The 15,654-nt window shown below is 33.9% G+C and overlaps 2 protein-coding genes across 2 annotated transcripts in view; both read right to left on the bottom strand.

Moving 5' to 3' along the window:
- Positions 1-4,740: 4,740 nt before the first annotated feature.
- On the bottom strand, positions 4,741-10,535 carry LOC144975354 (uncharacterized). Its single transcript, XM_078919354.1, has 3 exons — positions 10,384-10,535; positions 8,531-9,333; positions 4,741-6,042 (listed from the first exon to the last, which is right to left on the bottom strand). Exons 1-3 carry the CDS (start codon positions 10,448-10,450, stop codon positions 5,338-5,340), a joined length of 1,575 nt encoding a protein of 524 aa, XP_078775480.1. The 5' UTR covers positions 10,451-10,535; the 3' UTR covers positions 4,741-5,337.
- Positions 10,536-13,506: 2,971 nt separating this feature from the next.
- Positions 13,507-15,654, bottom strand: part of LOC144975356 (uncharacterized) — a 22,688-nt gene continuing 20,540 nt past the window's right edge. The window contains exon 4 of the mRNA XM_078919356.1: positions 13,507-14,800. Within this exon, the coding sequence (XP_078775482.1) occupies positions 14,054-14,800 (747 nt within the window). The 3' untranslated portion in view covers positions 13,507-14,053. The remainder of the gene's footprint in view (positions 14,801-15,654) is intronic.

Below are 15,654 nucleotides of genomic sequence, written 5' to 3'. Positions count from 1 at the left end.
ATGGCGTACCAACAGACAATAATGTGTGTAATTTAATAATAACTTCTTACAAAATGGCTGTCTAAAACAATAACAAAGAGCTCCGTGACGTCAAACTTGCTCTACAGCGGTAAAATATATATTATGATAACGAATGATTACGCTTGTAGAAAGATTAAAATAACTAGACTCGCTTAAAATGATGTCAGGACTTACAAACAGTCTCTGAACATCCAAATTAGGGTAGGTAAACCGGAGCGAGGCGTATACTTGAATTCTAACGACGGTCTTAATTAGGCTTAAAAAATTGTATTTAAGTGGTAAAAAGTGGATGATATCTATTTCATTCTATTGTATTATAATTATTATTATTATTATTATTATTATTATTATTATTATTATATTATTATTATTATTATTATTATTATTATTATTATTATTTTTATTATTATTATTATTATTATTATTATTATTATTATTATTATTATTATTATTATTACTATTAATTTTGTTGTTGAACCTTTAGATTCATATACATGAAGCAAATAGGGGCCGGAGAACGAGAGAAGAACCTGAAAGATGATAGGAGTCGACTTGTAGATTGGCTAGAATTTTTACTTGAATCATAATTGTATTATTATAGTAAATTCATTTAATCAACCAAAAATAAAGGCTGAGTATCGTGAGAGAATGTGAGAGATTTGGAATAAAGAACCATTTCAGACTTAAATTTCCACCGCCCAGAGCGGGAATCGAAGCAGGTACATGCAGGCCCTAAGGCTAGTGTCATACTACCAGACCCAAAATGCTGCGATACGTCTGGCGTTGAAAAATGGGATCTTATTTTTGGAACAATTTCCAACAAGAATGAAGGGATGATTGGAATAAAAGATGAAAGATGGTAAAGCAAGATGGTAAAGCAATGTGATTAGTAAATCAAACAGGGAAACTGAAGGTATCGTAAATCGAGATGAATGATTTTATTTTTCTTTGACAAGAATCCACTCTCAGAACAATTAATTTCAAAAGCCATTCGACAAGCTTTTGAAATAAATGATTCTATTCTTCGATCAACTTTATTGATAATTGATCAATGATTTTCCATAGTATTTTAATCCCTCACACTGCATTCAATGCAATCTCATATGTGCTCGATTGGTGAAAAATTGTTAAGAGACCAAGATGTCTAAAGGAAGATCTCAGAATGTATATTTTGTTCATCCAAATGTTATTCTGATACTAAAGTCAAGCGATATCGCCTCGTGATATCGGCTATCATGAAATGTTGAGTCATTGACAGAATCTTTTCAAACGAGTGATCATCAGGAGTCCCATCAATATGTTCAATAATATTGATGTCACAGAAAATGTCAATCTTGAGTGCTATATAACAGGCCCATTGTCAAATTGTAATGTTTTCAAAAGAGACAACACCCGGTACACAATGCTCTATTTTGCCCTAATATTTTTAGAAGAACGGGGTGACCCGATAGCTCAGTTGGTAGAGCACTTGTTCCACACGCAAAGAGACCGAGATTGATCCCGGATGAAGTTGAGTTTCTTTCCAACTCTCCCTCCCCCATGTAACCCCTGCAGTGATTTAATAGCTTGGTCTGTTCAACTAGCTGGAAAACTCTTTGCGATAAAATGGCTTCAGAAGAAAAGATTGGCAAGCAATTGCTATTGTCCGTTCCACGCTACAGAAACCGGGATAGTGTGCCGATTTATTTTGAAGGACTACTTATGTAATAACTATATATTTTATAGTCAACCATACATAAATATCCTGAAGTCTATTATTACAGTCATGTAATCCATGTATAGATAAGAAAATAGTCGTGTCTGTGTTAAAGCTCACTAATACTATTTTTGGAATATATATTTTTAATACACCATGGTTTGAATCTAGATTTATTTAACATATTGCAACACTCTGACAACAACGATTTTTATTCTATTTTTGATAAATAAACCCCCTTATAAGAAATGCATTACTTTCATAGACCATCACATTCTCAAGTCTGAGACTTCAAATAGGTCACAAATGGAACGGAATTACTGAGACGTCCTTTTTGGTAATGGTTTTATTTGGCGGTGGGAAATTGCTCTTCTGTTTAAACGTCGATTAAGCTGCACACAATCGTTTGTCTTGAATCCAACTTACTCAATTTTTATTTTTACAGTTTTCTTTAAAAGCAGTTCAAATTTTCTAGGAAAATAAAAGCTACCTGAAGATTTTAAAAACCTAATCCCATATCCAAGATTTTACGCTACCCTAAAACAACGATAATACATTTGACGTGCAATTAAGTGGACTTCCAAAAACCTGCTCAGTCTCTCCTATATTATAGAGAAAAATTGACTATTTCTTGTAATCCAGTTAGTGAGTTAAAGAGGAAATTATTTGGTTTTTTTCCTATAAATAGCCCGAGGGTAATTCCAATGCGTCCAAAGCGTCCAAAGGGTTCCAGGACAGTGTAGACTATTTCTATAATGCAAAATAACTTTTGTCGTCTGTATTCAATGGTGGTTGGAGTATGAATGAAATGTTAGCGTGGCGTGGGTAGAGGGTTGGGTGCCCCAGGGGGGCGATGAGGGAACAGAACCTACCAGAAAATAATGGAAGATAAAAGACATATTCGTAGTAATAGTAGTAGTAGTAGTAGTAGTAGTAGTAGTAGTAGTAGTAGTAGTAGTAGTAGTAGAAGTAGTAGAAGTAGTAGTAGTAGTAGTAGTAGTAGTAGTAGTAGTAGTAGTAGTAGTAGTAGTAGTAGTAGTAGAAGTAGTAGTAGTAGTAGTAGTAGTAGTAGTAGTAGTAGTAGTAGTAGTAGTAGTAGTAGTAGTAGTAGTAGTAGTAGTAGTAGTAGTAGTAGTAGTAGTAGTAGTAGTTATAGTAGAAGTAGTAATAATAATAGTAGTAGCAGCAGTAGAGTTAGTAGTAGTAGTAGTAGCAGTTGAAAGAGATGAAGTGAGTAGGAAAGAGTAGTAGAAAGCTGCAGTGTAACAGTAGGGGGCGGTGGAGGAGGCGAGGTGAAAAAGTCACGGTGGAAGGGGTGGTGGGGGGGGGGGGGGTTGTTGAATGAGCAGCGGTCGAAACTTCGCGAAGGAAATACAAAAAGAAAAGATGAACGGCCGGCTAGCAATGTGATAGTAAAGTAGAATAAACAGATAGATAGATAGATAGATAGATAGATAGATAGATAGATAGATAGATAGATAGATAGAAAGATAGATAGATAGATAGATAGATAGATAGATAGATAGATAGATAGATAGATAGATAGATAGATAGATAGATAGATAGAAATAAAGACAGATAGTGAAAAAAGGGGGGGATGTGTGTGTGTGTGTGTGTGTGTGAGAGAGAAAGAGAGAGAGAGAGACAGAGAGAGAGAGAGAGAGAGAGAGAGAGAGAGAGAGAGAGGAGTAAACAGCCGGGTGATAGCTGGGTCTATATGTAAATGAATGTATAAATAAGTGGATGAGTAGACACAATGAGAGATAGCTAAGAAGGTAGATGACTATGATAGATCGATAGATAGATATGTAGGTTGGTAGAGTTATAGTTGCAGTAGTAGTAGTAGTAGTAGTAGTAGTAGTAGTAGTAGTAGTAGTTTTAGTAGTAGTAGTAGTAGTAGTAGTAGTAGTAGTAGTAGTAGTAGTAGTAGTAGTAGTAGTAGTAGTAGTAGTAGTAGTAGTAGTAGTAGTAGTAGTAGTAGTAGTAGTAGTAGTGGTCGTACTAGAAGTAGCAGTGGCAGCATCAGCAGTAGTGGCAGCAAAAGAGCAGCAGTGGTTTTGATTACGGGTACGTTGACATCTAAAAGGCTCAAAGATAGTATAGACTAAGATGTTGTTGCTCAGCGGGATACGAAGTGGATGTTAGTAGTCGTCAATCCTGGTGTTGAGTCCACGTGGAGTCAGCGTTCCCAACGACTTGATCAGGTGAGTTTCCTTACGTCGTCGGGCGGAAGTGTCCGAATGGCAAAAATTAAGCATACACACACGCACATACTGTATATCGCAGTGGTTCGGCATTCATATGCATATGTAAGGTCCTTGCACTGAATCGATACCATTTTGTGGTTCCTAACAATATCTTAAATACAAACAATTTCTTTAAGAATTGATAACCATTTTTCGTTCTTAACGTTGAGAAACAATGTTAGTCTTTCACTAAAATCCAGGTTCTCTAGCAAAGGGAGCAATGGCGTCACATATCAAAATCTGCATATTACAGTTCATTTGCGCTTTTATCTGCCCCTTATATCTGTGTACACAACCACTCTGACTCAATCCTCTCCAGACCACCTGATGGCATTTGAGCTGATGTATAAGGGATCTCCATCTGGTCCTGTCAGCTGCTATTCTTAGTACCACCTCGAGAAAAGACCTCTCTGATTTAGATCCATCTCTATATTACGTCTCTAGGAATTCTTTTGGAAGCGTCGCTTCGTTTTTCTTTGGGATGTCCATTGCATAGCCTTCCTTGTATGTGTTTGCCACAGACACATTGCCATCTTCTTCCTTTAATAAGACTCTACAGAGATTCTACCTTTACTTTAGTTTGATATTGCATTCAACTGGAAGATCTTGAATATTTGCCGCAAAGAGCACATAAATATGATCGTCAGGTTAAAGACAGATAAACTTTGTATCATATAATGCATCCACGATGTTTGTGCCGTCAAATCTGAACGAGGTATGGTAGTTAAAGTCATCTTTAAAGTTTGATTTTGTAAAAAATGAAACAAAATGAACCCATTTGTATGGAGAAGTTGAATATTATCTTTATTTTATATTGTCTGTACGATCATGAATCACTGCACAGGACACGAAGCCTCATTGTGAGATAGTATTCTACCTTGCAATAGGGAGATATAAAAAATTGAAAATACATGGTAATATTCATAGTTCAAAAACTTCTATCAATCTCTGTATGTTACATAATATGTCAAATCAGTGAAAGCTGGATGTCTGTGGTCATCATAAAAACGTTTTTTTTTTTCTATCAATATGTAAAACTTTACATTACTTTTCTATTAGACATACATTGCCAAATAAGAAACATATCAATAATTCTTTAAAGATTTGCCAATTTTGTTTCGAAGAATAGATTTTGGTACGTTGTACAGTACTCTAAGGGACACAACTTACCACTAGTCTATATTCTGAAGTGTCTTTTCTTATCAAAAACCTCTGATTACAACCCCAATTTCCACGATAGAACAACGTTTCATTTCGTTTCTTTCCATTATGATTGATGTTTCTATGTGACTTTAATTGTTCATGTGCTTCCATAAATAACATTCAATTTAACCAGTCTATTTAATCGCTCCATCTCGTACACGACCAAAACGTCTACTTATGTCCACTTCGCCTTGGTTTGTGCCTTCTTTCAAGTACTGATATTCTTTGGGCCATTGTTTTCTCTGTATTTACAAGTCCTCTAATCTGGTTTCCGAGATTTCCATTAGAAACCTGGAGGTTTTTCAAATTATTTAAAGCAGGATTCACCACTGAATTTAAACGGTTCAACATACTTTTGATGTCTTGTGACTGTTTTGTATCTATTTTACCCATTGATGTCAGTCTACCATTTATGGCTGTGTTTTTATCCGTCAATGATTTTATCTGTTTTGAAGCGTCTTTACTTTTAATTTCTAAGTTACTGATTTTCTTGTTATATGAAGTTAATGTCGTTTTGTCATTCAACCGGTTGGTGATTTCTATTGACAATTTTTTGTTTGTTTCTTGTAAATTATTCTCAATCACTGCTTCTTTATTTTTAAGTGTCTGTATCTGCTTGTTCTGGTCTCCATTTATCTTTTCCACTGAGCTGACTTTCTTGATAACGGATGTAAGAGACGATTTATCTGAAAGTCGATTCTTCACTTCGTGTGATAGTTTTTTGTCTGTTTTCTTCAAGTCGCTCTCAATGGCTGAATCTCTGATTGTCAAGGAATTGATTTGTGATGTATGGTCTTGGTCATGTTTTTCTACAACTCCAATCCTCTTTGTTATTGACGATAGTGAAGCCTTGTCAGCCGCTATGTCCCTCTCTTCCTGTAGCGATAAATAAAATTATAAAAAAAATGAAAAATATACTCGATCTTTTGTATAGGGCAATAACCAATAAATGAACTCAAATCGTTTTACAAGGCGTCCCTAGCCTGTTATTATTACTATTTTTAACATTATCAATATTGTTGATATTATTATTATTATTATCATTATTATTATTATTATTATTATTATTATTATTATTATTATTATTATTATTATTATTATTATTATTATTATTATTATTATTATTATCATTATTATTATTATTATTATTATTATTATTATTATTATTATTATTATTATTATTATTATTATTATTATTAATATTATTATTATTATTATTATCATTATTATTATTATTATTATTATTATTATTATTATTATTATTATTATTATTGTTATTATTATTATTATTATTATTATTATTATTATTATTATTATTATTATTATTATTATTATTATTATTATTATTATTATTATTATGTGACTATGTGGTCTTGTGGTATGACAATGGCTTTTGGATCGGAAGGTCCTGGGTTCGAGCCTCGCGCTCGGCGCTTAGTTGAGTCCTTGGAAAAAGGCTCTTCACTCACTTTCTCTCACCGTACTCAGGTGTAAAATGAGTACCTGGTCGTTAACAGCGTTGTCTTTGTCAGAAAAATTGTAATATCGCATAACAGGCGTCATGTCCGGTCCTACATGTTAAATGTTGGTGTTGACCTGGGACCCCTTGTAAAGCTCTTTGAGCACATTTAGTGGATATTGCTCCATATAAAGCTCATTTATTATTATTATTATTATTATTATTATTATTATTATTATTATTATTATTATTATTATTATTATTATTATTATTATTATTATTATTATTATTATTATCATTATTATCATTATTATTATTATTATTATTATTATTATTATTATTATTATTATTATTATTATGATTGTATCATCATCATCATTATTATTATTATTATTATTATTATTATTATTATTATTATTATTATTATTATTATTATTATTATATATTATTATTATTATTATTATTATTATTATTATTATTATTATTATTATTATTATTATTATTATTATTATTATTATTATTATTATTATTATCCTTTTCATTATTGTTATTATTATTATCATCATCATGAGTATGATTATTTTTATCATAATAATCATTATTATTTATCAGCCTACTACTACTACTACTACTACTACTACTACTACTACTACTACTACTACTACTACTACTACTACTAAAATTACTACTACTACTACTACTACTACTACTACTACTACTACTACTACTACTACAACTACTACTACTACTAGAACTACTGCTACCGCTACTGCTACGATTACAACTACTTCTGCTACTTTTTCGTCTCATTTTTGTTGCTATTCTTCATCTCATTCTTCTACTTCTTATTGCTATCATTATTATTATCATCATTGTCATTGATATTGTCAATATCCTGCCTCATCCTCCGTCTCCTCCTTCTCCTCCTCCTCTTTCTCCTCCTCCTCTTTCTCCTCTTCCTCTTTCTCCTCCTCCTCCTCGTCATCATCATCATCATCATCATCATCATTACCATAATTTTACTATTAATATTATTGCTACCACCACCACCACCACCACCACCACCACCACCATTACTACTACTACTAGTACTACTACTATTACTACTTCTACTACTACTACTACTTCTACTACTACTACTACTACTACTACTACTACTACTACTACTACTACTACTACTACTACTACTAAAACTACCTCTACTAGTTCTACTACTACTACTACTACTACTAAAACTACTTCTACTAGTTCTACTACTACTACTACTACTACGCCTACTACTACTATCGTATTGATACCGTAAAATGGTTCTTTCCCTCGTCTCAAACGCAATAGGCCTGTGTTGATCACGTGCTTATAATTTTATTTTCGAACTCTTCAGTCCGCCCAGCATCGACTTGATGGTTGGATATGCTAGATCAGGCACAGATAGACTACTGTGCAGAAGGCTAGCGTCTATGTGGTCTAGTGGTTTGACACTCGCATTCGGATCGGAAGGTCCTGGGTTCGAGCCTCACGCTCGGCGCATAGTTGAGTCCTGTGAAAAGGCTTTTTACTCAAATTCTCTCACCGTACTCAGGTGTAAAATGAATACCTGGCCGTTAACAGCGTTGTCTTTTTCCGAAAAATTGTAATATCGCCTAAGAGGCGTCATGTCCCGTCCTACATGTTAAATGTTGCTGTTGACCAGGGACCCCTTGTAAAGCGCTTTGAGCACATTTGGTGGATATTGCGCTATATAAAAGCTCAATTTTTAAAAATCCAAGTGTAACAAGTTGTCTTGGATAAACTTTGATTTTACTAAATTTTTGGCTGTAAAGGATTTTTATATTATTATCATTATCACCATGAATACTATCTTTGTATCTAATATGTGGCAAAATAAAGTGGGAGATTAAGTAATACCTTGTTGCTACGTATTTCCAAAGCAGTTGCCTTTTTGTTAAGTTGATCCATCTGTGTTTTAATGTCTGTGAACTTGGTATTCAATTTATAATTAACAACTGCTTCATCCTTAACTAGGGATTGAATCTGTTTTACTTGATCGCCATCTTTTCGTTCTAAAACGGCCAGTCTTTGAACTACAGAAGAATCCAAATATGTTTTAGTGGAAGCTTTAAGTTCTAAATCTTTTGCTTTCTTTTCTAACAGTGAGATTTTGTTCTGGGATATTTTTGATTTCTTTTCCAAAGAAGTTCTTTCTTCCTCCAACTTTGCTATGTTCTTTTTAAGGTAAACTTCCTCACTCTGGTGCAATGCTTCTTTCTTTTCTAGAGCTGAAATTCTTTTCATTAAAAGGCCTATGACATTTTCCAAAATTTCAGGGTCTGTTTTCGAAATAGTGAGACTTCCGTCAGCTGAATCGTGTTTGAGTTCACCTGAGTAATCCACATAATATACTCTGCATGTGTAATTTCCACACCATTCTTTGCCTGGTTTGAACAAGGTCACATTAAGAGTACTCATATCTATGTGTTTATCTATAAGACCTGATATTTTATATTTGGGATTTGACGATGTTTGTACTTCATAAGACTTGAAATTTTGGTGAATCTCTACCAGTGGTTTTTCTCCTTTCCTATAGATTTGCATCAATAATAATTTCCGTGCTATCTGATCAAGTCCTTGAGGTTTGCATGAGATTTGGACGTCTTGTTGGACGATGCTAGAGAGCTGCTGTGGGTAGATTTCAATAATGGCATCACCATCTGGTTTAAAAGAGAAAAGACTATTCCTGTTTCATTCTATCTATACTTTTCATAAGTGACACATTTCATAGCGTATCGATTCACGAATGATATCTGTTTCTTTTAATCTATTGATCATTTCCCCCTCTTATTATCACTCTTCTTCACCTCCTCCTCCTCCTCCTCCTCCTCCTCCTTCTCCTCCTCCTCCTCCTACTCCAACTTCTTCTTCTTCTTCTTCTTCTTCTTCTTCTTCTTCTTCTTCTTCTTCTTCTTCTTCTTCTTCTTCTTCTTCTTCTTCTTTTTCTTCTTCTTCTTCTTCTTCTTCTTCTTCTTCTTCTTCTTCTTCTTCTTCTTCTTCTTCTTCTTCTTCTTCTTCTTCTTCTTCTTCTTCTTCTTCCTATCATCATCATCATTAGCATCGTTAACATTATTATTAATTTTATTCTTATTATTATTATTATTATTATTATTATTATTATTATTATTATTATTATTATTATTATTATTATTATTATTATTATTATTATCATTTATGCGGCTTTGTGATCTAGTGGTATGACATCTGCTTTCTTATCGGAGGGTCCTCGCTCCGTGCATAGTTTAGTCCTTGGAGATGTCTCTTTACTCACATTCTCTCACCGTAGAAATTTATAATATCGCTTAACAGGGATCATGTCCCGTCCTAAATGTTAAATGATGCTGTTAGTGACACCTTTGTAAAGCTCTTTGAGCATGTTTAGTCGATATTGCGCTTTATATAAGCTCTATATATTGAGTGCCATGTTACTCATATATGAATTATGATTTATTTTAACCAGTTAACTGACCAGGAAGACAGGCATTTAGAATTTGACCAGGAAATTCGTCCTTGATATTTCAATCGATTTAAATGACTTTGCAAAGTCCCAGGTTTGATCATCTTTGCCAAGCTGAGGGTCATTTAAATCGGACGATCTTTGAAGGTGGAGTTTGTGGGGGGCAAAATTTAAAATAAATCTCTTTCCGTAGTGCGACAGTTAATTGTTTAAACAATAACTTTATCCATCATTAAAGTAAAAAAAAACTTACATGTTTTAGTAAGCTGAGTAGTTGCGATGAAGAAGATTGAAAAGAATATTCCTATAATCAAAGCCATGGCGAGTGGTTCAATACTTCGTGATTGTATGACAATTGTAAGTCAATTGTGAATATCTAGTTCACTTCTTTAGTCTGTCTTATCTGTTAAAATAGGTCTCTGGTCATGAATTAATTTACGTCATTGCATTCTCTGATTAGATATTAATAGCTGAATGACCAAATGTGGTAAGATATGTTTATAAGTCTACTATTATTCTACTACTATATTATTCCTATTATTCATAATATAGAAGTTAATAATCAATTAGATTTACGAATTGTGTTTAACTGTAAGTTTATGTTTGTGATAAAGAAAGTTTTATGTTTTAGTCTAGACGAAAGTCAAAAATTTATCCTTATAAAATTTAGAGAATCTTAGTTATTATAATGCCGAAATAGTCATTAGGTTAACATCCTACACAAAAGATTGAAACAGTTTTATGTCATACAACCTTTCTATGCTTCTTACCGTTGCTTCTACCTTTCTAATTTGTGACCAATAACTTCAAAATCGTATCATGTCGGGTAGACCAAATACTTAAAACTAAATCCATTGTCAAAAATATGAATTTGTTGTTGAGAGGAATAAGTAATTTTATAAGAATTGCAAAATATTAAAAGTCGAAATCATTGGAATTCGGGCAACTTTATTCGCTAAGTGGGACAGAAGACGAAGGCTGGGAATATATGATTTTGAATATTGCTTTTAGGGTAAAAAAAAACACTAAACGGTCTTAGTATATGATTCCAATGTTAAGATATCACCAATATAGCGATTTGGATTAAGCAGCCAACATGCTACTACATCAGCTTTTATTTTGTTGAGGTTTTTAGAGGGTAATTGATATACTTAATATGAAAGACAGAAGGGGTAAATACAGGACAGTTGGCATCCGGTTTGTTCTCATGGGTGGAACTACATTTACATGCTTATAGTCGCAATAAAATTCAACAAACTGAAAAAAGTGACACGCTCCATTTTTGGAGTCCTGGTGATCCATCTGTATTGTGCAAAAATACCCCCAAAAATCATATTTCTTTTGGGATTGATCACGTACCAATGTGCGTCACACAATGAACACGGATCTTGGAGAATATAATAAACATATTTAGCTGTGGGAAATACACATGTGCTATAAGTTGTAGATAACGAGAACTTTTATTGCGTTGTGAATAATTCAAATTAGACAAAACTATTTGGGACTCGTTGACATTAAAAAATTCAGATGTTTTACAACAACAGCAGTAGCAGGTGAACAGGACACGCAAACTGAATGTATTGTCACGAGTATCAACATCGTATTTATTGACAAAAATAATAAGTGTCTTCCATTCATGCTTTATCTTATTTACTCTCCCTCTCTCTCGTTCTCTTTCTCTCTCTCTCGCTCTCTCTCTCTCTCTCTCTCTCTCCGTATATATATATATATATATATATATATATATATATATATATATATATATATATATATATACAACCCAATTAATTACTTCCCCTTCCCCAGTTTCTCTCTCTCTCTCTCAATCTCTCTTTCTCTCTCTCTCTTTCTCACTCTCTCTCTCTCTCTCTCTCTTCTATTTCACAGGTTGTTCTTTTTTTTTGCGAAACCCGCCGAAACTCTCTGAAGCCTCTGAAAGTTAGGGAAAGTGGGAAACAGTTGGGAAGAGGATATCAGAGGGACATGAACATGGGTCTATGGGGATGAATATCAGTGGAATTTAAAGCCAGTGTGTGTATGCCCTGGCACTAGAGAATAATGAACTTGAGACCATAAGAGGTGGGCGCAAATGGGGGATGAACCTGGGACTATGGCATGAGGATATCAGTGAGTTGGATACACATGGGCATTAAAGCCGGACTATGGGAGTTGGGTACGAGAGGAACATGAACCTTAGACTATAGGACCTGGGACGACGAGAGGTAGATACCAGTGGAGAGTGAAGTCGGGAATATGTTGGTGTCAGAAGGTTGCTCCTTTTTTCGAAACCTACTACAACCGTCAAATGTTATGGAAAGTGGACAGCAGTTGGGAGTGAACCAGGGACCCAAGGGAGTGGACACCAGTGAAGAGTGAACTTGGGACTATGGGAAGAGGATATCAGAGGAAATGAACCAGGGAGGGACTATGAGAGATGGATACCGGGGAAATTTGGAGCTGGACTATGGGAGCTGGGCATCAGAGGAGAATGAGCCTGAGAATACAGGAGGTTGGCACCAATGGGGAATAAATCTGGGACTACGAGAGGTAGATACTAGTGGAGAGTGAACCGGGGATATGGAAAGGTGGACACTGGTGGGGAGAGGATGTGCTTAGGCTGCAAACTGAGAGCATTCGATTTCGTCTCTGTTCGTGTTTAGTTTGTGAACACCGGCATGTCATCGACATACACATTTGTGTGATTTACTCTCAACAAACATATAGAACAAGCCAAAACACAAAACTACGTGTATTTACAAGTCATACATTTTTAATGATAAACATTCATCCAAAAAGTGTTTTGAAAACAATAACAAAGAAACTATGTGTCTTTTGCTGTTAAAAAAAATACACTGAAAGTAGTTTTAATTCCGAAATAAAACCATGCGTTCGTTTCTTGTTCGGTTTGGCAAATGAAAACGAGATCGGTCACTCTTTTTGCTGAAATAAAACATGAGGGCCACTTAGAGGAAATGACAAAACGGACCTGAAAGGAAAATGAAGGCACTCAGTTTACAAACTTATACAGACATATAGAAGGAACAATCGAAATTGACGTCACTCAGGTCTTTGTTATGGTTTTAGTTAGCCATTTTTATGATTAACTTTCACTTAATCCCATCAATCAGACTATAAACACTCAGGATTACATACCGTTTTGTCTGTTAATCCATTGTATCAGGCTGGCAAGGTTGTGACATTTGTAGCTAAGCGCACAACATCAATATGGTTGTCAGATTAAAGACAGATAAAATTTGCATCAGAAATGCATTAACGATATTTGTGCCTTAAATTCTGAACGAGATATGTTAAGTTAGATTCACCTTCAAAGTTAGATAGATTTCGTAAAAATGAAACAAAATAAACCCATTTGCACTGAGAAGTTGAATATTATCTTTATTTTTAATATGTGTACGATTATAAACCTTTGCACAGGACACAAAGCCTTGTGGTGAGCGAGTTGTCTACCTTGTATTATGGTTATCTATATAGTTGGAAACACATGGTAATAATCTATGAAAACCTATTACCTTTCAAAAATGGTACAGATGTTAAATCAGTAAATGCTGGGTTTTGTTGGTATTTATTAAAATGTATTTCTCCTCTTAAAATTTAAGACTTTAGGTTTTGTTGAAATTTGAACTACTTTGCCAATCTGTGGTCCATACTACGAAAACTTATTAATAAAGATTTGCTAATTTTTTGTCGAAAAATAGATTTCACTGTTTTTTACACTACACTGAGGGAAACAGGCAATAGTCAATATCAAAGTTTCTTAGCTCACCGAAAATTTCTGATTCCACCCAGATTAGCGCGATGGAAAAACGTTTTATTTTGTTTCTCTCCAACAATGATCGTGGTTTTCTTGTGACATTAACGGCTCTTGTGACGTTATACATAATATTTGATTGCAACCAATCAATTTAACTGCTCCATTTAACACATACTTTTTTAAAGAATTTCTTAAGGCATCGTCTTGGCTTCGGTTTTGGGTGCTTTGTTTCAAGAACTGATATTCTTTGGGCCATTGCGTTGTCTGTATTTACAAGTCCTCTAATCTGGTTTCCAAGATTTCCATTAGAAACCTGAAGGTTTTTCAAATTATTTAAAGCAGGATTCACCACTGAATTTAAACGGTTCAACATACTTTTGATGTCTTGTGACTGTTTTATATCTATTTTACCTATTGATGTTAGTCTACCATTTATGGCTGTGTTTTTATCCGTCAATGATTTTATCTGTTTTGAAGTGTCTTTACTTTTAATTTCTAAGTTACTTATTTTCTTGTTATATGAAGTTAATGTCTTTTTGTCATTCAAACGGTTGGTAATTTCTTTTGACAATGTTTTGTTTGTTTCTTGCAAATTATTCTCAATTACTGCTTCTTTATTTTTAAGTGTCTGTATCTGCTTGTTCTGGTCTCCATTTATCTTTTCCACTGTGCTGACTTTCTTGATAACGGATGTAAGAGACGATTTATCTGAAAGTCGATTCTTGACTTCTTGTGATAGTTTCTGGTCTGTTTTCTTCAAGTCGCTCTCAATGGCTGAATCTCTGATTGTCAAGGATTTGATTTGTGATGTATGGTCTTTGTCATGTTTTTCTACAGCTCCGATCCTCTTTGTTATTGACGATAGTGAAGCCTTTTCAGCCGCTATGTCCCTCTCTTCCTGTAACGATAGATAATGATAAAATCATAAACAAATGAGAAATATACTCTAGCTTTTGTATAGCTCAGTAACCAAAACATGTACTCATATATCATCGACATTGCCGCCGTCGTTATCATCATCATCATCATCATCATCATCATCATCATCATCATCATCATCATCATCATCATCATCATTATCGTAGTCATCATCATCATCATCATCATCATCATCATCATCATCATCATCATCATCATCATCATCATCATCACAATCATTGCCATCTTCTTCTTAATATAAGACACTATATTTATAATATGGTTATCTGCTGTCCCAGCAAATATATCGTATCGTTCTATCTGTCTGTGTGTGTGTCTGTGTGTATGTATATATGTATGTATGTATGTATGTATGTATGTATGTATGTATGTATGTATGTATGTATGTATGTATGTATGAATGTAGGCATGCATATACGATGATATGCTGGTTTGTATGTATGTCTGCATGTATGTATGTATGTATGTATGTATGTATGTATGTATGTATGTATGTATGTATGTATGTATGTATGTATGTATGTATGTATATGTGTTTGTATGTACGCTCATTTCTTTTGTATACACGTGTAGAAACAATGTGCAAGCGTGTATGTTCGTGTATGGCTGTGTCTGTATTTGTAAATGTGTTGATGTTCATACCATGAACCAAACTGAGCATTGTTTACCTCACATGAATTGCCTTTAATTTGGACAATAAAGATTATTATTATTATTATTATTATTATTATTATTATTATTATTATATCGTTTTACAAGGCGTCCCTATCCTGTTGTTATTACTATTTTTAACATGATCAATATTGTTGAAAG

This window comes from Berghia stephanieae, chromosome 6 (genome assembly GCF_034508935.2).
Source record: "Berghia stephanieae isolate SIO BIC M18660-M18661 chromosome 6, UCSD_Bste_1.3, whole genome shotgun sequence".
Lineage (NCBI taxonomy): Eukaryota > Metazoa > Mollusca > Gastropoda > Nudibranchia > Aeolidiidae > Berghia > Berghia stephanieae.
Note: the sequence above shows the minus strand (reverse complement) of the source record. Positions and strands in the feature narration are given on the sequence as shown.

Excerpts from the sequence above, each read along its gene's own strand:
- LOC144975354 (XM_078919354.1), bottom strand. The coding sequence starts at position 10,450 with ATGGCTTTGATTATAGGAATATTCTTTTCAATCTTCTTCATCGCAACT. Across the intron at positions 9,334-10,383 it reads TACTCAGCTTACTAAAACAT|ATGGTGATGCCATTATTGAA; the intron begins GTAAGTTTTTTT and ends CTTTTAAACCAG. Across the intron at positions 6,043-8,530 it reads TGGAAATACGTAGCAACAAG|GAAGAGAGGGACATAGCGGC; the intron begins GTATTACTTAAT and ends TTATCGCTACAG.